Raw genomic sequence first — 17,150 nt, forward strand, 5'->3', positions numbered from 1 at the left:
CATAACCTCAAACAGAGAAGATGGTTCAGAGTCATCACCCACTATCCAAATGGAAATGCATCCAAATTTAATAAGACTTTCTGATGGACCATACACCCACCTCAAAACCCCTCAATTCATTTTCAATGTCCTTTTATTCTAAAGAAATATTCTTACTAGATGATTCTGCTCCAATTATTATCTGTTAGTTTGCAATGATTTCCTTTGTTCTCGTTAAAGTTATCTTAAGCCCTATTTCTTCAGGGAGAATTTCTCTTAAACAATATCAGATTCGTAACTACTACTTGAACAAATGCTTTCCCAGCTACACACACTATAGTCTATGTGTACTGATTGAATTACATCTTTCTTAATATTTAATTTTTATCAGTGTTGTTGTTAAGTTTCTCAGTCATGTCTCTTTGCAACCCCATGGACTGCAGGACGCCAGGCTTCCCTGTCCTTCACCATTGCCCAGAGTTTGCTCAAACTCATGTCCATTGAGTTGCTGATACTGTCTAACCATCTCATCCTCTGCTATCTCCTTCTCCTCCTGCCCTCAATCTTTCCCAGCATAAGAGTCTTTTCCAGTGAGTCCGCTCTTCGCATCAGGTGACCAAACTATTTGAGCTTCAACTTCAGCATCAGTCCTTCCAATGAATATTCAGGGTTGATTTCCTTTAGGATTGACTGGTTTGATCTTCTTGCTGTCCAAGCTCTTATATATTTATTTAAACAAGTAGTATTTTTTTCTGTAAAACATTTTAAAATGTCTTAACTATATTGCTTTTATTGGGTATGCAAACTCTTAATGATCCTCTTAAGGAATTTTTCCTTGAAAAGTGAGAAGTGAAGAAGCAGAATGGTTTGGCTTTCTGTTGTCCTATATCTGTGTACAAATGCCCTATCTGCCCATGAACATAGAATCATACACATTGGAAATATATTACCATTATCTAGTCTAACATCCTCTTTTATATGTGTGTATGGATATATTTAAGGCTTCCCAGATGGCGCTATTGGTAAAGAAACTGCCTGCCAATGGAGGAGATGCAGGTTCAATCCCTGGGTCAGAAAGATCCCGTGCAAAAGGAAATGGCAACCCACTCCAGTATTCTTGCCTAGAAAATTCCATGGACAAAGGAGCCTGGTAGGCTACAGTCCATAAGCTCGCAAGAGCCAGGTACAGCTGAAGCAACAGCACTCACACAAGCATGGATGTATTTAATATACTGAAGCCTAGAGGTAACATATGCCGCTGCTGCTGCTAAGTCGCGTCAGTCGTGTCCGACTCTGTGCGACCCCATAGACGGCAGCCCACCAGGCTCCTCCGTCCCTGGGATTCTCCAGGCAAGAATACTGGAGTGGGATGCCATTGCCTTCTCTAGGTAACATATGAGAATCTTGCTAAAACCCATGTGCTCTGGATTTAGTCCTCTGTCTCTTCCACAAAGTCATCAATACAACTCTGAATCTAATAAAAGAATAAATAGTAAGGCACTTGCATTTAAAAACAAGACAAAGTTCACTAGTGATTCAAAATTGTAAGATTTGTAGAAGAGAATGAAATCATTTTTCTTCCCTGTTTTTACAGGACAATCTCCTTTTCCTCAGGGAACTCTGCTTCCTTCACTCACCATGCCATCCTTCAACCAGAGCATATTCCACCCTACAGTCTTCTTTCTTACTGGCATCCCTGGTTTTGAAACTTACCATGCCTGGATTTTCATCCTATTCTGTTGTCTCTATGCCACTGCCATCTCAGGGAATGGCATGATCTTGTTCATCATCATCACTGAGTCAAGCCTTCATGGACCCATGTACTATTTCCTCTCCATGCTATCCTTCACGGACCTAGGACTATGCCTTTCCACACTGGTCACCATGGTGGGTATTTTCTGGTTCAATGCCCGAGAAATCAGCTTTGATGCCTGCATTGGCCAAATGTTCTTCATTCATGGTTTTACATTAATGGAGTCCTCGGTACTCCTTGCAATGGCCTTTGACCGCTATATTGCCATCTGTAATCCACTGAGATATGCCACAATCTTAACCAATTCAAGGATCATCAAAGTGGGCTTTGCAATTGTTATTAGGGGGACAACAGTTGTAGTGCCTTTACTCCTGCTCCTTAAGCGTCTGTCCTTCTGTGGAAGTCATGTTCAGCACCATTCATACTGCTTCCATCCTGATGTGATGAAGCTTTCATGCACAGACACCAGAATCAACAGTGCATTTGGTCTGGCCATTGTCATCTCTACTACTGCCTTGGACTCTGTCTTGATCTTCCTCTCCTATGTCCTGATCATCCACTCTGTGCTCAACATTGCCGCCTCAGAGGAGCGGAAAAAGGTCTTTGGAACGTGTATATCCCACACAAGTGCCATTGCCATCTTCTACATCCCCATGATCAGCTTGTCACTGGTGCATAGATTTGGGAAGCATGCCCCTGCCCTTGTACATACTCTCATTGCCAACATTTATCTGCTCATCCCTCCTGTAATGAATCCCATAATCTACAGTGTGAAGACAAAGCAAATTCGCAAGGCCATGGTCAAATATTTCTTTCCAAGCTAATTTAGGACATTTTTCAGTATATTCTTTCTTTACATTGTCCTGATTACTTTGATCATTCACTAGTCTGAGTTACCACTATAAATTGAAATATATTTACACATGCTTCCATTCTTCTGATGATCCAGTAACATAGAATTTGAAGAGTTCTAGACTGAATTCTTTAAGAACAGGGAGTATGTCTTATGTATATGTAAGCCTATCACAAATACTGTACCTGACACAGAATAGGATGATAGTTAAAGTATGTCTGCAAAAGGACAAATTAACTCATAAATTGGAGTCCAAACAGTCTCACCACCTCTAGTGCATGCAGTTATCAAGACATGTATGATGTAATTTTGATCAGTAGCAAAGTCTAGGTTTTAGTAATTCTTAGTTATTGGCAATTCTTACTATTTTCCCAAATAGATTATTCATGGCTGACAATCATGAATAAGCACAATAAACTAGAAGAAATGTGAATTAAAGGGTACCTTTTTTATTCTTAAAAGAGTTCCTCAGAGCTTTGGGGAAATTTTTTAACATTTTGAGTATCTAATGTCTAGTGATTCATCTTCTAAATATGTGTCTAATGGGGGCAAGTGGCAAGAATGCAATGATGTGTTGTCATATTCAACACATCATTATATATTGCAAATATAATTTAGAAACTACTTAAATGTTTATTTGAGAATATTGGTAAAATAATATATGAACTATCATCCAACAAGTTAAATACTAATATAGATATAAATGATATATTAAGAGAAAAGGTAGATTGGTATACAGTGTACTTATCACGGTTGTGTGTGTATTTCTTGTGAATATACACAACAAGGTACACATACATGTACATAGCACATTTTATATGGAAATATATGTTCCAAATGTCAATTAATTACGTTTGATTTGTATTTTTTCCTTTCTCGTAACTTAAAAATGCTCATTAACGAGGTTTTTGTTGTTGCTGTTTTTTAACTTCAGACAACAAAATAATATCCGTTTAACAGCTATCTAAAAATACAACTCATTTGTTCTTCATCTTCCATAGGCTCTTCGTTCCCATGTGTCCTCACAATCGGTCTTCATACTATCCACCGGATATATTTAGAATATGACATCCACTTTGCTTTAGCATCCTTCACTGTTCTCAGTATGGTCCAGCCTCAGGTCATCAAAACCACTTGAAATTCTTTTAGAAGTACATATTCCTTAACTCTACCCCAGAACTACTTAATCAGACATTCATCAGCACAAGAATTTGCATTTTAACAAGCTACCTTATACAATATCACACATATTAGTGTAACACTCTTGTAAGAGATTTTTACTTCTGGATAACACCATGAATAATCCTAACTCTTGTCCATAGCCCTCGATCGTTTTGCTCTCTCTGTCTGCATTATCCACATGCTGTTATTAATTTTTGAAATTTTAAAAATATATTTATTTTATTTCTTGCTGGTATTGCTTTCTTTCCTTCATCCAGGTGCCATTAAGAAATCTTTTTGTTGTAGGTAGTGAGGCTTTTCTTCCCTGACTGATTTGAAATTAATTTTTCTCCCAGATTTACTGAGAAATAATTGACACACAGCACTGTTTAACGTTTACATTGAAAATATAGCTTACATACATTATGAAATGATTAGCATAATAAATTTAGTGTACAACATCATGTCATAAAGATGAAACAATAAATAAATAGAAAAAACGTTTCCCTTGTAATGAGAACTCAGAATTTACTCTTAATAATTTTCATAGATAACTTACAGCAAGGTTAATTATATTTATCATGTTGTATTTGTTAATCTTCTAAGTGGAAGTTTATATTTTGGCTATTTTCAACCAATTCCCCCTTTCCCCATTCCCATGTATGGCAACCACAAATATGATTTTTTTTCTAAGTGTTTGTTTTTGAAGTAGAGTTTATGTTTAACGCTGTTAGTTCCTGCTGCATGGCATAGTGATTTGATATTTCCATAAATTTCAATGTAATCACTGTAAGTCTAGTTAGCATCTGTCACCATACAAAGATATTACATAATTATTGACTATATTCCCTATGCTGTACATTTCATACCTGTGACTCATGCATTTTATACATGAATTCTCCCTCACCTGTTTCTTTTCTTCCTCTTCTATTTCTCTCCTCCCCTGACCATCAAACCGCCTCCCTCTAACAATCCCCTGTTTGTCCTCTGTATCTGAATCTCTTTCACTGTAGCTGTTCATTTGTTTTGTTTGTTAGATCCACATGTAAATGAAACCGTAATGTATTTGTCTTTCTCTATCTGACTTACTTACTTAGCGTAAGATCCTCTGGGTCCATCCAAGTGTTAAAAATGGAAAGATTTTATTTTTTATGGCTGAATAACATTTAGCTATATATATTACATCTTTATCCACTTAAATATTGATGGGCACTTAGGTTGCTTTCATATCTTGACTATTATTCATTATGCTGTAGTGAACATAGGAGTGCATGGATCTACTAGAATTAGTCTTTCATTTTCTGTGGATAAACACCAATGGATAGAATTGCTGGATCATATGGTAATTCTATTTTTAATTAGAAAAATTAACCTCTTGTTTTTCCATAGTGGCTGCACCAATTTACATTCCACCAACAGTGCATGAGGGTTCCCTTTTCTCCACATTCTCTCCAACACTTGTATTTCTTGTCTTTTTGATAATAGCCATTTTGACATTTGTGAGTGAAAGTGAAGTGAAAGTCATCTAGGCATGTCCAACTCTTTGCAACCCCATGGACTGTAGCCCATCAGGCTCCTCTGTCCATGGATTCTTCAGGCAAGAGTACTAGAGTGGATTGTCATTTCCTTCTCCAGGGGATCTTCCTGACCCAGGGATCAAACCTGTGATTACTACATTAGCAGGCAGATTCTTTACCACTGAGCCATCAGGGAAGCCCACAATACATACAGGAGCATGCTGAAGGGGAAACGCAGGCTGCTCTAAGCACTGTTTCAAATTCTGAGGTGCTGGACCGCAGACTCCATCAAACATCCAATGATTTTATTTCTGCCTCTTTCACCCTAACCTGACCCTCTTTGTGCCAAATTTTAGGCCAAGGAGAAATTTGCTTAAGTGTAAAAGAATGAATAAGGATGTTTCTGCCACTGAGGCAGGTCTGCTCTTTAACTTTTTGGCAGTATCTAGGATGAACAGAGAACCCGTATGCCCAGATGAAGAACAAATAGCATATTGCCCTCCCCATGACAAGATATGTCATCCTATCCATAAATATATCAAAGACAATGTCTACAGAAAGCAGAAACAATACCCAGAAAATCTTAGATATATAGAAGATCATACAGTGAAGAATTTCTAAACACATTATTTCAGAGTAGCTCTGAATTAATAAGAAAAAGGCACATGCATGCACACACACTCACTTTAACATTAGAGTTAAGTAATATAATATTAAATCCAGATACTTTTTTAAGGTGTCCCTATATCTGAGCTATACATGTACCATATCTAAGAGTACCTTCACTTATGTCCCAGAAATATAAATGTGTAGGTGGGGGGTGACATGGGAAAGCAGAGCTGCTGACAACTGTCTTTACATGTCAGGGCAAGGTCGGACCAGAGTCAGATTTCTTAACCAGTCATAGTCCTTAGGCCTGTAAATATAGAGCACTCTGACCTTCAATCAGAAGGAAAATAGCTAACCAAATAAACTAACCCTTTAACAGGAAATACATACAAATGTCTGAGGATCCTCTGAGTATTGAAGAAAATTTCAGTGTCAGTGAGGCAGCACCTAATAGTGTGTGGAGAGAGGTAGGGAGAGGAGGAGTCAGTGTAAATGCCTCCAGAACCCAAAGGGGCCTACTAAACATTGGTATCCTTCTTGGGTTTGGAGAGCAAAACACAACATTTTTACTTTACTGAACAAAAAATGTCCTAGCAGACTCCAGAACACTGGGCCACCAAGAGTTTTACGATATGGAAGGACTCTGCATGTGTGAAGGCTTGCCAGCCACGCTCCAGAGTGCATATGCTGCTAGCTGTTTCTTGTCCATCCCACATGCTTAGCATGATTTCATCATTACATCAATGTAATGGACCAGTGTGAGGCTTTGTGGGATGTCCTGCTATTCCAGGTCTCTTTGAACTATATTAGGACAGAGCTCCAGAAAGAGGACGTGGCCTTGTGTCAAGACTATGACTGTGAATCAATTCATTTCAGTTCAGTTCAGTCACTCAGTCGTGTCCAACTCTTTGTGACCCCATGAATTGCAGCACGCCAGGCCTCCCTGTCCATCACCAACTCCCGGAGTTTACCCAAACCCATGTCCATCAAGTCAGTGATGCCATCCAACCATCTTATCCTCTGTCGTCCCCTTAGTAGAATAGGAATTTTCTACAATATTCTCTCCAGAGAACACTGGTTTTGACAACCGCCCACAGATAAGAGTACCTTTGTGGGAGTCTGGGAGTTCTGGGAAGAAGTCTCAGCAAAAACATCCAGGAATAGATCCACCGAGGAAGAAAAAGACAGATTCATTTTACCTGCATCATGCTACCTGAAGGCAGCATAACTCCACTGAGATATGAGTGCCTCTTCCATGGGGGAAAATGAGAGGGTAGTGAAGGGGCACCTCCCCCATCAGTAAAGGATGCTTCAAAAGAGGCCTATGTCTTTTTCAACTGCTCCGCACTCCCCAGAATACTAAGGTGATTTGCATGACTCAGGGATATGGAGAGCTGGGATCACAGCAGTCAGGGATTGAAACTCACAGAGGGTATTCAGATGCTATTAACCACTTTGCAGACTCTACTAGGAAGCCGGCCCAAAAGCCACTGGGGACGCCTCACTTCAGCCCCCCATCTGACTTGGGCCCTCCCCAATCTCACATGCCTTACTATATGCCCTCCATAGACAGTTCACAGTGTGTGTCCCCACAGGTGGAGAATGCAAGCTTTTACAGATGGCCAGTGAGCACACACAGAGAAATAGCTGGACTAGGCAGAATCAAAAGAAAGCACATGAAGTTAAACTAACAGCACACTATAGGGAAAGCAAATGGGAATCTAGCAGCAGTCAACCTGGCTATGCAGGGTGGAGAGAAGACATACATTCTAAAGAATTGTCCCACCACCAAGAGGAAACAAGATGTGTGTGAAATCCTTAGAATCCCTGGCAGGACTGACAGGTAATTTTGTTGAGACTTATTTTATGACCTAACATGACCTATCCTAGTAGAATTTCCTCCTGTGCTTGAGAAGAATATGCATTCTGCCTCTGTTGTCTAGAATGATCTGCATATGTCAGTTAGGCCCATTTAATCGAAAGAATAGTTCACATTCCATGTTTCCTGGAAATGTTCAATTAGCAGCATTGCAGAAGATTGTATGTAGAAATGTTTGGTGAAGTATGGAAGCACTTGTCTACCTATAGCTACTGGATACTGATGTTATTATCAACAGTCCAGGTTAGAGCAACTAAGGAAACTCCTGTAATGGTCCCATCAAACTTAATTCTGTTACATGTACATTACTGCACTGTGCTGTATATGAAGATATTGTATCTCAGCTCTACGAACTACCATTCTCTATGCTCTGAAGCTGCTAAGAAGATAGAATATAAATAACCATGATCATTGTCTGACAGCTGGGTTCCCTGCTATACTGGAAGGACAAGTATCTCCATTGTTTCCTTGCTGTTCCTGCCAATGCTTGGGCAGCAGTAGTTCTTTGCTGGCTAGTATCAGATCTGCTTTCCAATTTCAAGTATTTCCACACTCCTAGCACCAATATCAGTGGGCTCCTTTCCAGGGATCTGAGTCCCAGTTCTCTGAGAGGTCCTCTTCTGGGCTCCTGGTGCAAAAGCTCCACCTACAAAGTGCCCATCCACAGAGGTTTGGGTTTTGGCCCCTGTGGTCTGTCCTGTGAACTTCTGAGGTGCTAACCCAGCAGGGCAGCGCCCTCTCAGTACAGGTCTGAGAGTCAGCTCTGACGAGACCCTCCGCCAGGCCTCTAGGTTTTCATAACCGCAAACTCTTCTTTTTGCTTAGAGACTTAAAAGCAGAAGTGACATCTTGCAGTTATTATCTCTGTATTACCTTTGTGCCATTGCAGCTCTCTAATCCTGTGTATCCAGTTCCTTGGATTAAATAACTCCAGTGTTAACTGCTGGTGTGATTTCCATTTTCCTATCTAGAGCAAAACTAGCCCACCTACTTCAAGTCTTCTTGACAAGAGAATTCAAATATAGCAACATTAATCCAACCAAATTAAACTGTGTATGCATTTGGTTCCTGATAAACTTGGGACTATAAAGAAAATTGCTTTATTTCTAGATGATGTTTGCTAACCAACAAAAAATTTATTAAGCATCATGTATGACATCAGTACTTCTGAATAAACTGTACAATTTGGAGGTGATCTGAGGAAAGTTATTTTCCCAGGATGATTGTGTTATAAATCTTGCCTGAAGAGCCAAGTGAAGGTAAGAATATTTGACAAAAAATTTTAAATGACTAACAAAGCAGTAAAAAATGTATGGATGATGATAAGAGCTATCATATTAAAGGTCAGGGTAGCTCAGCTGGTAAAGAATCCGCCTGCAATGCAGGAGACCCCAGTTCGATTCCTGGGTCAGAAAGATCCCCTTGAGAAGGGAATGGCTACCCACTCCAGTATTCTGGCCCGGAGAATTCCATAGACAGAGGAGCCTTGCGGGCTACAGTTCATGGGACCACGAACAGTCAGACACGACTGAGTGACTTTCATTTCTTATGATGCCCAGGACTAGAAAAAATTTGAGAAACACATCTAGTTCTTTGTTGCAGTGGTATGGAGAACTTTTAGCACAGCTCTGCGTATCTGTTTGGTCTTCACACTGTAGATGATGGGGTTCATTACAGGGGGGATCAACAGGTAGGCATTTGCAATCAGTGTATGTACATATGGTGGGGCCCATTTCCCAAATCTGTGAACAAAAGACAGGCTGATCAATGGAATATAGAATACAGCAACAGCACCAATATGAGAGATGCATGTGCTAAGGGCTTTCTTCCTCTCTTCTGAGGATGCGATGCTGAGGACAGTCTTGATAATCAAAAGATAAGACAGGATAATGAAGATCGAGTCCACCCCAGCAGTGGTAATCAGGGCTGTCAGACCAACTGCACTGTTGATCCTGGTGTCTGTGCACGAGAGCTTCATCACATCAGGGTGGAAGCAGTAGGAGTGGTGGAGCACGTGGCTGCGGCAGTAGGACAAGCGCTTAAGAAGCACCACCATAGGAGTCAGTATTAGGGTTCCTCTGGTGACGATTGCCACTCCAATCTGTGCTATTTTAAGATCAGTTAAGATACTGGCGTATCTAAGAGGATTAGAGATAGCCACAAATCGATCAAAGGCCATGGCCAACAACACTGAAGATTCCATGACAGTGAAAAGTTGAATGAAAAACATCTGTGACAAGCAGGCATTAAAGCTGATCTCTCTGGCATTGAACCAGAAGATACCCAACATGGTGACCAGAGTGGATATTGACAAGCCAAGGTCAGTGGTGGACAGCATGGAGAGGAAATAATACATGGGCTCGTGGAGGCTGGGCTGAGTGATGATGGCAAAGAGAACCAGGCTGTTTCCTGAGAGAGCAGTTGCATAGAGAAAGCAGAAGGGAATGGAGATCCAGGTGTGGAAGGCTTCCAGCCCAGGAACACCAGTCAGAAAGAAAACGACAGAAGAGGATGTGGTATTTTTGAAAGTTGACATGTTGAACTCAAGCTGAAGTATCTTAATCTGAGTGTTCTGCAATGATAAATTATATTCATTCACTTACTATGCATTCATAAAATTATTTCACCAAGTAAACATTTATAAAAGACAGTTGTTGTTCAGCTGCTCAGTCATGTCCAACACTGCAATGTCATGGACTGCAGCACACCAGGATTCCCTCTCCTTTACTATCTCCCAGAGTTTGCTCAAACTCAAGTCCATTGAGTCGATGATGCCATCCAACCATCTCCTTTTCTGTCACCACCTTCTCATCCTGCCTTCAATCTTACCCAGCATCAGGGTTATTTCCAATGAGTTGGCTATTTGCATCAGGTGGCCAAAGTATTGGAGCTTCAGCATCAGAGCTTCCAAAGAATATTCAGGGTTGATTTCCTTTAGGATTGACTGGTTTAACCTCCTTGCTGCTTTTTCATACACTGTCTAGGTTTGTCATAGCTTTTCTTCCAAGGAGCAAGCATCTTTTAATTTTGTGGCTTCAGTCACTGTCCACAGTGATTTTGGTGCCAGAGAAAGCAAGATTGCCCATGTTTCCATTTTTACCCATCTATTTGCCATGAAGTGCTGGAACCAGATGCCATGAACTTGGTTTTTTGAATGCTGAATTTTAAGCCAGTTTTTTCACTCTCCTCTTTCACCTTCATCAGGAAGCTCTTAGTTCCTCTTTACTTTCTGCCATTAGAGTGGTATCATATGCATATCTGAGACTGTTGATATTTCTCATGGCAGTCTTGATTCTAGCATGTGACTTATCCAGCCCAGCATTTCGATGATGTACTCTGCATATAAGTTAAATAAGCAGGGTGAAAATATACAGCCTTGACGTACTCCTTTCCCAATTTTGAACCAGTCTATTGTTCCATGTGTGGTTCTAACTGTTGCTTCTTGTCCTGCATTCAAATTTCTCAGGAGGCAGGTCAGGTGGTCTGGTGTTCCCACCTCTTTAAGAATTTTCCACAGTTTATTGTTAGCCACAGAGTCAAAAGCTTTAGCATTGTCAATGAAGCAGAAGTAGTTGTTTTCTGAAATTCCTTTTTTTCCCTATGATCCAAAGGGCATTGGCAATTTGATCTCTGGTTCCTCTGCCTTTTCTAAATCCAGCTTGTACATCTGAAATTTCTCAGTTCACCAACTTTGAAGCCTAGCTTGAAGGATTTTGAGCATTACCTTGCTAGTATGTGAGATGAGTGAAATTGTATGGTAGTTTGAACAGTCTTTGACACTGCCTTTCTTTGGAACTGGAGCGAAAACTGGCCTTTTCCAGACCTTTTCCAGGCCATTGCTGAGTTTCCCAAATTTTCTGGCATATTGAGTGGAGCACTTTCACAGCATCATCTTTTCAGATTTGAAATAGCTCAGCTGGAATTGCATCACCTCCAGTAGCTTTGTTCATAGTAATGCTTCCTAAGGCCCACTTGACTTCACACTACAGGATGTCTGGCTCTAGATAAGTGACCACACTGTAGTTATGATCTGGGTCATTAGAACTTTTTTGTTTAGTTCTTCTGTGTATTCTTGCCAGTTCTGCTTAATCTCTCCTGCTTCTGTTAGGTCCTTGTGATTTTAGTTATTAATTGTGCTCATCTTTGATGAGATGTTCCCTTAGTGTCTCCAATTTTCTTGAAGACATCTCTAGTAATTCCCATTCTATAATTTTCCTCTATTTCTTTTCAGTGTTCACTTAAGAAGGCTTTCTTATCTCTTCTTGCTATTCTCTGGAACTCTGCTTTCACTTGGGTTTATCTACCCCTTTCTCCTTTGCTATTTTCTTCTGTTCTTTTCTCAATAATTTGTAAGCCCTCCTCAGACAACTATTTTGCTTTTTTGCATTTCTTTTTCTTGAGGATGGTTTTGATCACTGCCTCTTATACAATGTAAGGAACATCTGTCCATAGTTCTTCAGGCACTCTGTATATCAAAACCAATCCCTTGAATCTATTTGTCATTTCAACTTTATAATCATAGGGATTTCATTTTGGTCATACCTTCATAAAGAAGAGCAGCTAAAGGCAAAGGAGAAAAGGAAAGATATACCCATTTGAATGCAGAGTTCCAATGAATAGCAAGGAGAGATTAAAAAAAAAAAAAGCCTTCTTAAGTGAACACTGAAAAGAAATAGAGGAAAACAATGGAATGGGAAAGGCTAGAGATCTCTTTAAGAAAATTAGAGATATCAAGGGAACATTGAATGCAAAGATGGGCTCAATAAAGAACAGAAATGGTATGGACCTAACAGAAGCAGAAGATATTAAGAAGAGGTGGCAAGAATACACAGAAGAACTATACAAAAAAGATCTTCATGACCCAAATAACCACGATGGTGTGATCACTCACCTAGATAGAGCCAGACATCCTGGAATGCAAAGTCAAGTGGACCGTAGGAAGCATCACTATGAACAAAGCTAGTGGAGGTGATAGAATTCCAGTTGAGCTATTTCAAATCCTAAAAGATGATGCTGTGAAAGTGCTGTACTCAATATGCCAGAGAATTTGGAAACATCAGCAGTGGCCACAGGACTGGAGAAGGTCAGTTTTCATTCCAATCCCAAAGAAAGGCAATGCTAAAGAATGCTCAAACTACCGCACAATTGCACTCATCTCACATGCTAGCAAAGCAATGCTCAAAATTCTCCAAGCTAGGCTTCAACAGTATGGGAACCATGAACTTCCAGATGTTCAAGCTGGATTTAGAAAAGGCAGAGGAACCAGAGATCAAATTGCCAACATCCATTGGATCATCAAAAAAGCAAGAAAATTCCAGAAAAACATCAACTTCTGTTTTATTGATTACCCCAAAGCCTTTCGCTGCATGTATCACAACAAACTGTGGAAAATTCTGAAAGAGATGGGAACACCAGACCACCTCACCTGCCTCCTGAGAAATCCATATGCAGGTCAAGAAGTGACAGTTAGAACTGGACATGGAACACCAGACTGGTTCCAAATAGGGAAAGGAGTACATCAAGGCTGTATATTGTCACCCTGCTTATTTAACTTATATGCAGAGTACATCATGAGAAATGCTGGGCTGGAAAAAACACAAGCTGGAATCAAGACTGCCGGGAGAAATATCAATAACCTCAGATACGCAGATGACGCCACCCTTATGGCAGAAAGCAAAGAAGAACTAAAGAGCCTCTTAGTGAAAGTGAAAGAGGAGAGTGAAAAAGTTGGCTTAAAACTCAACATTCAGAAAACTAAGATCATGCATCCGGTCCCATCACTTATTGGCAAATAGATGGAGAAACAATGGAAACAGTGAGAGACTTTGTTTTTGGGGGCTCCAAAATCACTGCTGATGGTGACTGCAGCCATGAAATTAAAAGACACTTACTCCTTAAGAAAAGCTATGACCAACCTAGACTGCATATTAAAAAGCAGAGACATCACTTTGCCAACAAATACCCATCTAGTCAAAGTTATGGTTTTTTCAGTAGTCATGTATGGATGTGAGAGTTGGACTATAAAGAAAGCTGAGTGCCTAAGAATTGATGCTTTTCAACTGTGGTGTTGGAGAAGACTCTTGAGAGTCCCTTGGACTGCAAGGAGATCTAACCAGTTTATCCTAAAGGAGATCTGTCCTGGATGTTCATTGGAAGGACTGATGTTGAACCTGAAACTCCAATACTTTGGCCACCTGATGCAAAGAGCTGACTCATTTGAAAAGACCCCGATGCTGGGAAAGATTGAGGGCAGGAGGAGAAGGGGATGACAGAGGATGAGATGGTTGGATGGCGTCACTGACTCTATGGACATGGGTTTGGGTGGACTCAGGGAGTTGGTGATGGACAGGGAGGCCTGGTGTGCTGTGGTTCATGGGGTCACCAAGAGTCAGACACAACTGAGTGACTGAACTGAACTGAACTGAACTGAATGAAAAAGTCAATATATAGAACTATTTTTGTATTGTGAAATAATTCTAACAATTTTCCCTCTTTCTTTTTTAAAAGTCTCATTCTCTTTCATTTTGATTACCACATTTTGTAAATATTCCAAGTTCTTCCTCAACCCAAACAATTTGTTGAAAATTTTTTTAAAAAGAGAGGGCAGAAGACCGGGAGGGAGGATGGAAGGGAGAAAGGGAAGAAATAAAGAAAAAGAAATGGTTTCTTAATAACCTTGTCTCACTGTGCAGTTTCTCCCTCTCTTCATGAACCACTTATTGAATATTTGTCTGCCTTCACCTCTCTTTAAAGGTTTCCACCTCTTTAATGGTTCATGCCTATAGTTGAAGTGTGGTTCCTTTTTGAGGTTTCAGTCAGCCCTGTCTTCTCATCTGGAGCTCAGTGTCCTTTTCCAGACTCATTCAAGTTATAGGCAGAAGTGAGTTGCTTGTGATGTAGTGTTCAGGTCTCCATTTTCCCGCTGGCTGGAAATCAGCCCTGAATATTTATTGGAAGGACTGATGCTGAAGCTGAAATTCCAATACTTTGGCCACCTGATGCAAAGAACTCACTCCTTAGAAAAGACCCTGATGCTGGGAAAGATTGAAGGCAGGAGGAGAAGGGGATGACAGAGGATGAGATGGTTGGATGGCATCACCGACGTGATGGACATGAGTTTGAGCAAGCTCCTGGAGTTGGTGATGGATAGGGAGGCTTGGTGTGCTGCAGTCCATGGGGTTGCAAAGAGTCGGACACGACTGAGTGACTAAAATGATTACTGGAGACTGGGATTGCTCTTAACTCCCAGAGACTGCTCTCAGTCTCAACCAGGTGGACTTCTCACAATATGACATCTTGCCTCTTCTAATCCAGCAGAAGAATCTCTCTGATGCTCTCTCTTATAAAGTCATACACGATTAAGCTTTGCTCACTCAGCACAATCTTGCTTTTGATGAAGTCAAGTAATTGTAGACTTTATCAATATCTGTAAGCTCCCTAAGTGGTGTCCCACCACATTCATAGCTCCACTCAAAATCAAAGGAAGTGTTTTGTACTGACCTAGTGTGTAAGAGGCAGGAATATTGAAGATCCTTTAAGAATTCTGTCTACCAAGTTGCCCTGGCCATCTAATCTCCAAACTTCCATAGGTACACCTTCTTCAGTATTCTTTGATTGACTATCCTTATTTTCCAGATCCATCACCATCACTTTACATAACACTCTCATCAATTTTTCCAGAATTTAGCAATATTCTCGTAATTTCTTTGCCCTGAGTTTCCAGACATTCTCCATATTGATGCCAAAACGATTTATCAAAAATACACCTCCATGTCACTCCTCATACAGAGTTCTTCATTGCTTTCAAATGAGGTCAAATCTCTTTATCTCTTTTTTATAGCAGTCAAGGATCTCCCCAGTCTACTTTGCCACCAAGCCTCTTTGCTGCCCCAGGAGCCTTTTAATATAGTTAACCTAGGCTTTTTCTACTTCACCAAAATACCCTCAAGTTTTTTGTACTGTTTTGTTTAACTGATGGACCACCTCTTCTCTTTTTTAACTAGCTGACATACTTTAGACCCATTACTTGCTGCAGTGAACCATTTGTAAATTCATTTCATTTGTTTACATTTAACATTAAATAGTTAACATTAGAAAATATTTGATGACGTCACTTTCTCCAAGCCAAGTCAGAAGAAAAAATTTCCTCTAGAGTCACATCCTTTTGTATTTCAGCACCTAGAATTGTGGTTACTCCATTGTGAGTTATTTGAAAATATGTCTCTCCTACAAAAATTATCTACTGGAAGGTGGATTTTTGCTTATTCATCATTATATTCCCATTACTTTGTACTGTGATGTCCAGTGCAGGAAGAAAATCCATGCTTCTTGATATAAATGAAATCCAAGAGTTGTAAACTGACAAATCTCACTGAACTCTCCTTCATTCCCACAAAACGAGTGTGTGTGTGTGCGTGCGTGCATGCACACACATGCATATTAGATTTTTCAATGGAAGACTCTGTCCTAATACTGTAGGGTAAACTTTTGTATACTTCCTTCCATTTGTTGATAATAATTTTCTCCTTACAAGAAGATAATATTCCAGTCTTACTGTCAGAGTATGCTGCAAGTTCTGGACTGGAATACCTTGACTTCTCTCTCTCCTTTAATTACAGAAAGATACTAATATGGTTGCTGGGTCAGGCAAGCCTAGGTTCAGATGCTGGCCCTACCAACAACTAGGTGAGGTTCTCCAAGTGAACATTGAAGATTAGTTTCTTCTCCTGAGAAATGGGTAGCTTATCAAAGCATTAAGTTTTAAGGATTAAATAAAATAACATTTGTAAACATTTAATAACTAGCCCTTGGGAGACATTCAATAATGGTAAATGAGGATGAGGATGAGTGGTGAATGGTAGTAATAGTGCCAGCTGGCCTTGCACATGGTTTTGAAATGTGGTACAACTGACCGGAAAACTCACAATTGCAAGAACATGCTTACAAATCATTCTAAGCAGCAAGACATATGGTCCAAAGACCAATGGACCCCCCCCAGTTAGAATATTATGTCCTCAGAAATACAAATTTCCTTGGACACCAAGAGTCCTTTTTGCAGTTAATAAAATCTTCCTCGTTCTTAAAGAAGACAATGTGGGTAAAATCTCATCTTTTTCTCTGAACATAGCAATTCTACTTACACAGTATGGAGGTAAATTCTTCCCTGATCTGTTCGCCTGGAAGGGGCCTCAGGAGGAGAGGAGGTTTACTACTCAGGCATTGGTGGCATATATAAGGTGCTAAGATGTAGAGTGTATGAAATCTCTCCGTCAGAAAAATCCTAGTGGACATTTTTATGGCCCCAGAGTATGAAGCTTCCCAAGTGTTCATTCTCCCTCAGGGCTGCCTTCCCTATCTACTTCATCAAACTTATTTTAGTCATTTCTATGCAGGGACTGG

General features: G+C 40.2%; 3 protein-coding genes across 4 annotated transcripts in view; 2 read left to right on the forward strand and 1 right to left on the reverse strand.

The window, feature by feature from the left end:
* LOC145525653 (olfactory receptor 51I2-like) overlaps nucleotides 1–17,150 on the forward strand; it is a 550,369-nt gene that overhangs the window by 478,487 nt on the left and 54,732 nt on the right. The gene's annotated exons all lie outside the window — the stretch shown is intronic.
* LOC145526897 (olfactory receptor OR51C1-like) lies at nucleotides 1,618–2,556 on the forward strand. Its single transcript, XM_081543683.1, has one exon. It carries the CDS (start codon nucleotides 1,618–1,620, stop codon nucleotides 2,554–2,556), a length of 939 nt encoding a protein of 312 aa, XP_081399809.1.
* LOC145526845 (olfactory receptor OR51C1-like) lies at nucleotides 9,337–10,287 on the reverse strand. Its single transcript, XM_081543513.1, has one exon. The coding sequence runs from the start codon at nucleotides 10,285–10,287 to the stop codon at nucleotides 9,337–9,339; it is 951 nt and encodes a 316-aa protein (XP_081399639.1).

Source organism: Giraffa tippelskirchi, chromosome 11 (assembly GCF_054371585.1).
Source record: "Giraffa tippelskirchi isolate mGirTip1 chromosome 11, T2T-mGirTip1v1.2.pri, whole genome shotgun sequence".
Classification (NCBI taxonomy): Eukaryota; Metazoa; Chordata; class Mammalia; order Artiodactyla; family Giraffidae; genus Giraffa; species Giraffa tippelskirchi.

Excerpts from the sequence above, each read along its gene's own strand:
- LOC145526897 (XM_081543683.1), top strand. The coding sequence starts at position 1,618 with ATGCCATCCTTCAACCAGAGCATATTCCACCCTACAGTCTTCTTTCTT.
- LOC145526845 (XM_081543513.1), bottom strand. The coding sequence starts at position 10,287 with ATGTCAACTTTCAAAAATACCACATCCTCTTCTGTCGTTTTCTTTCTG.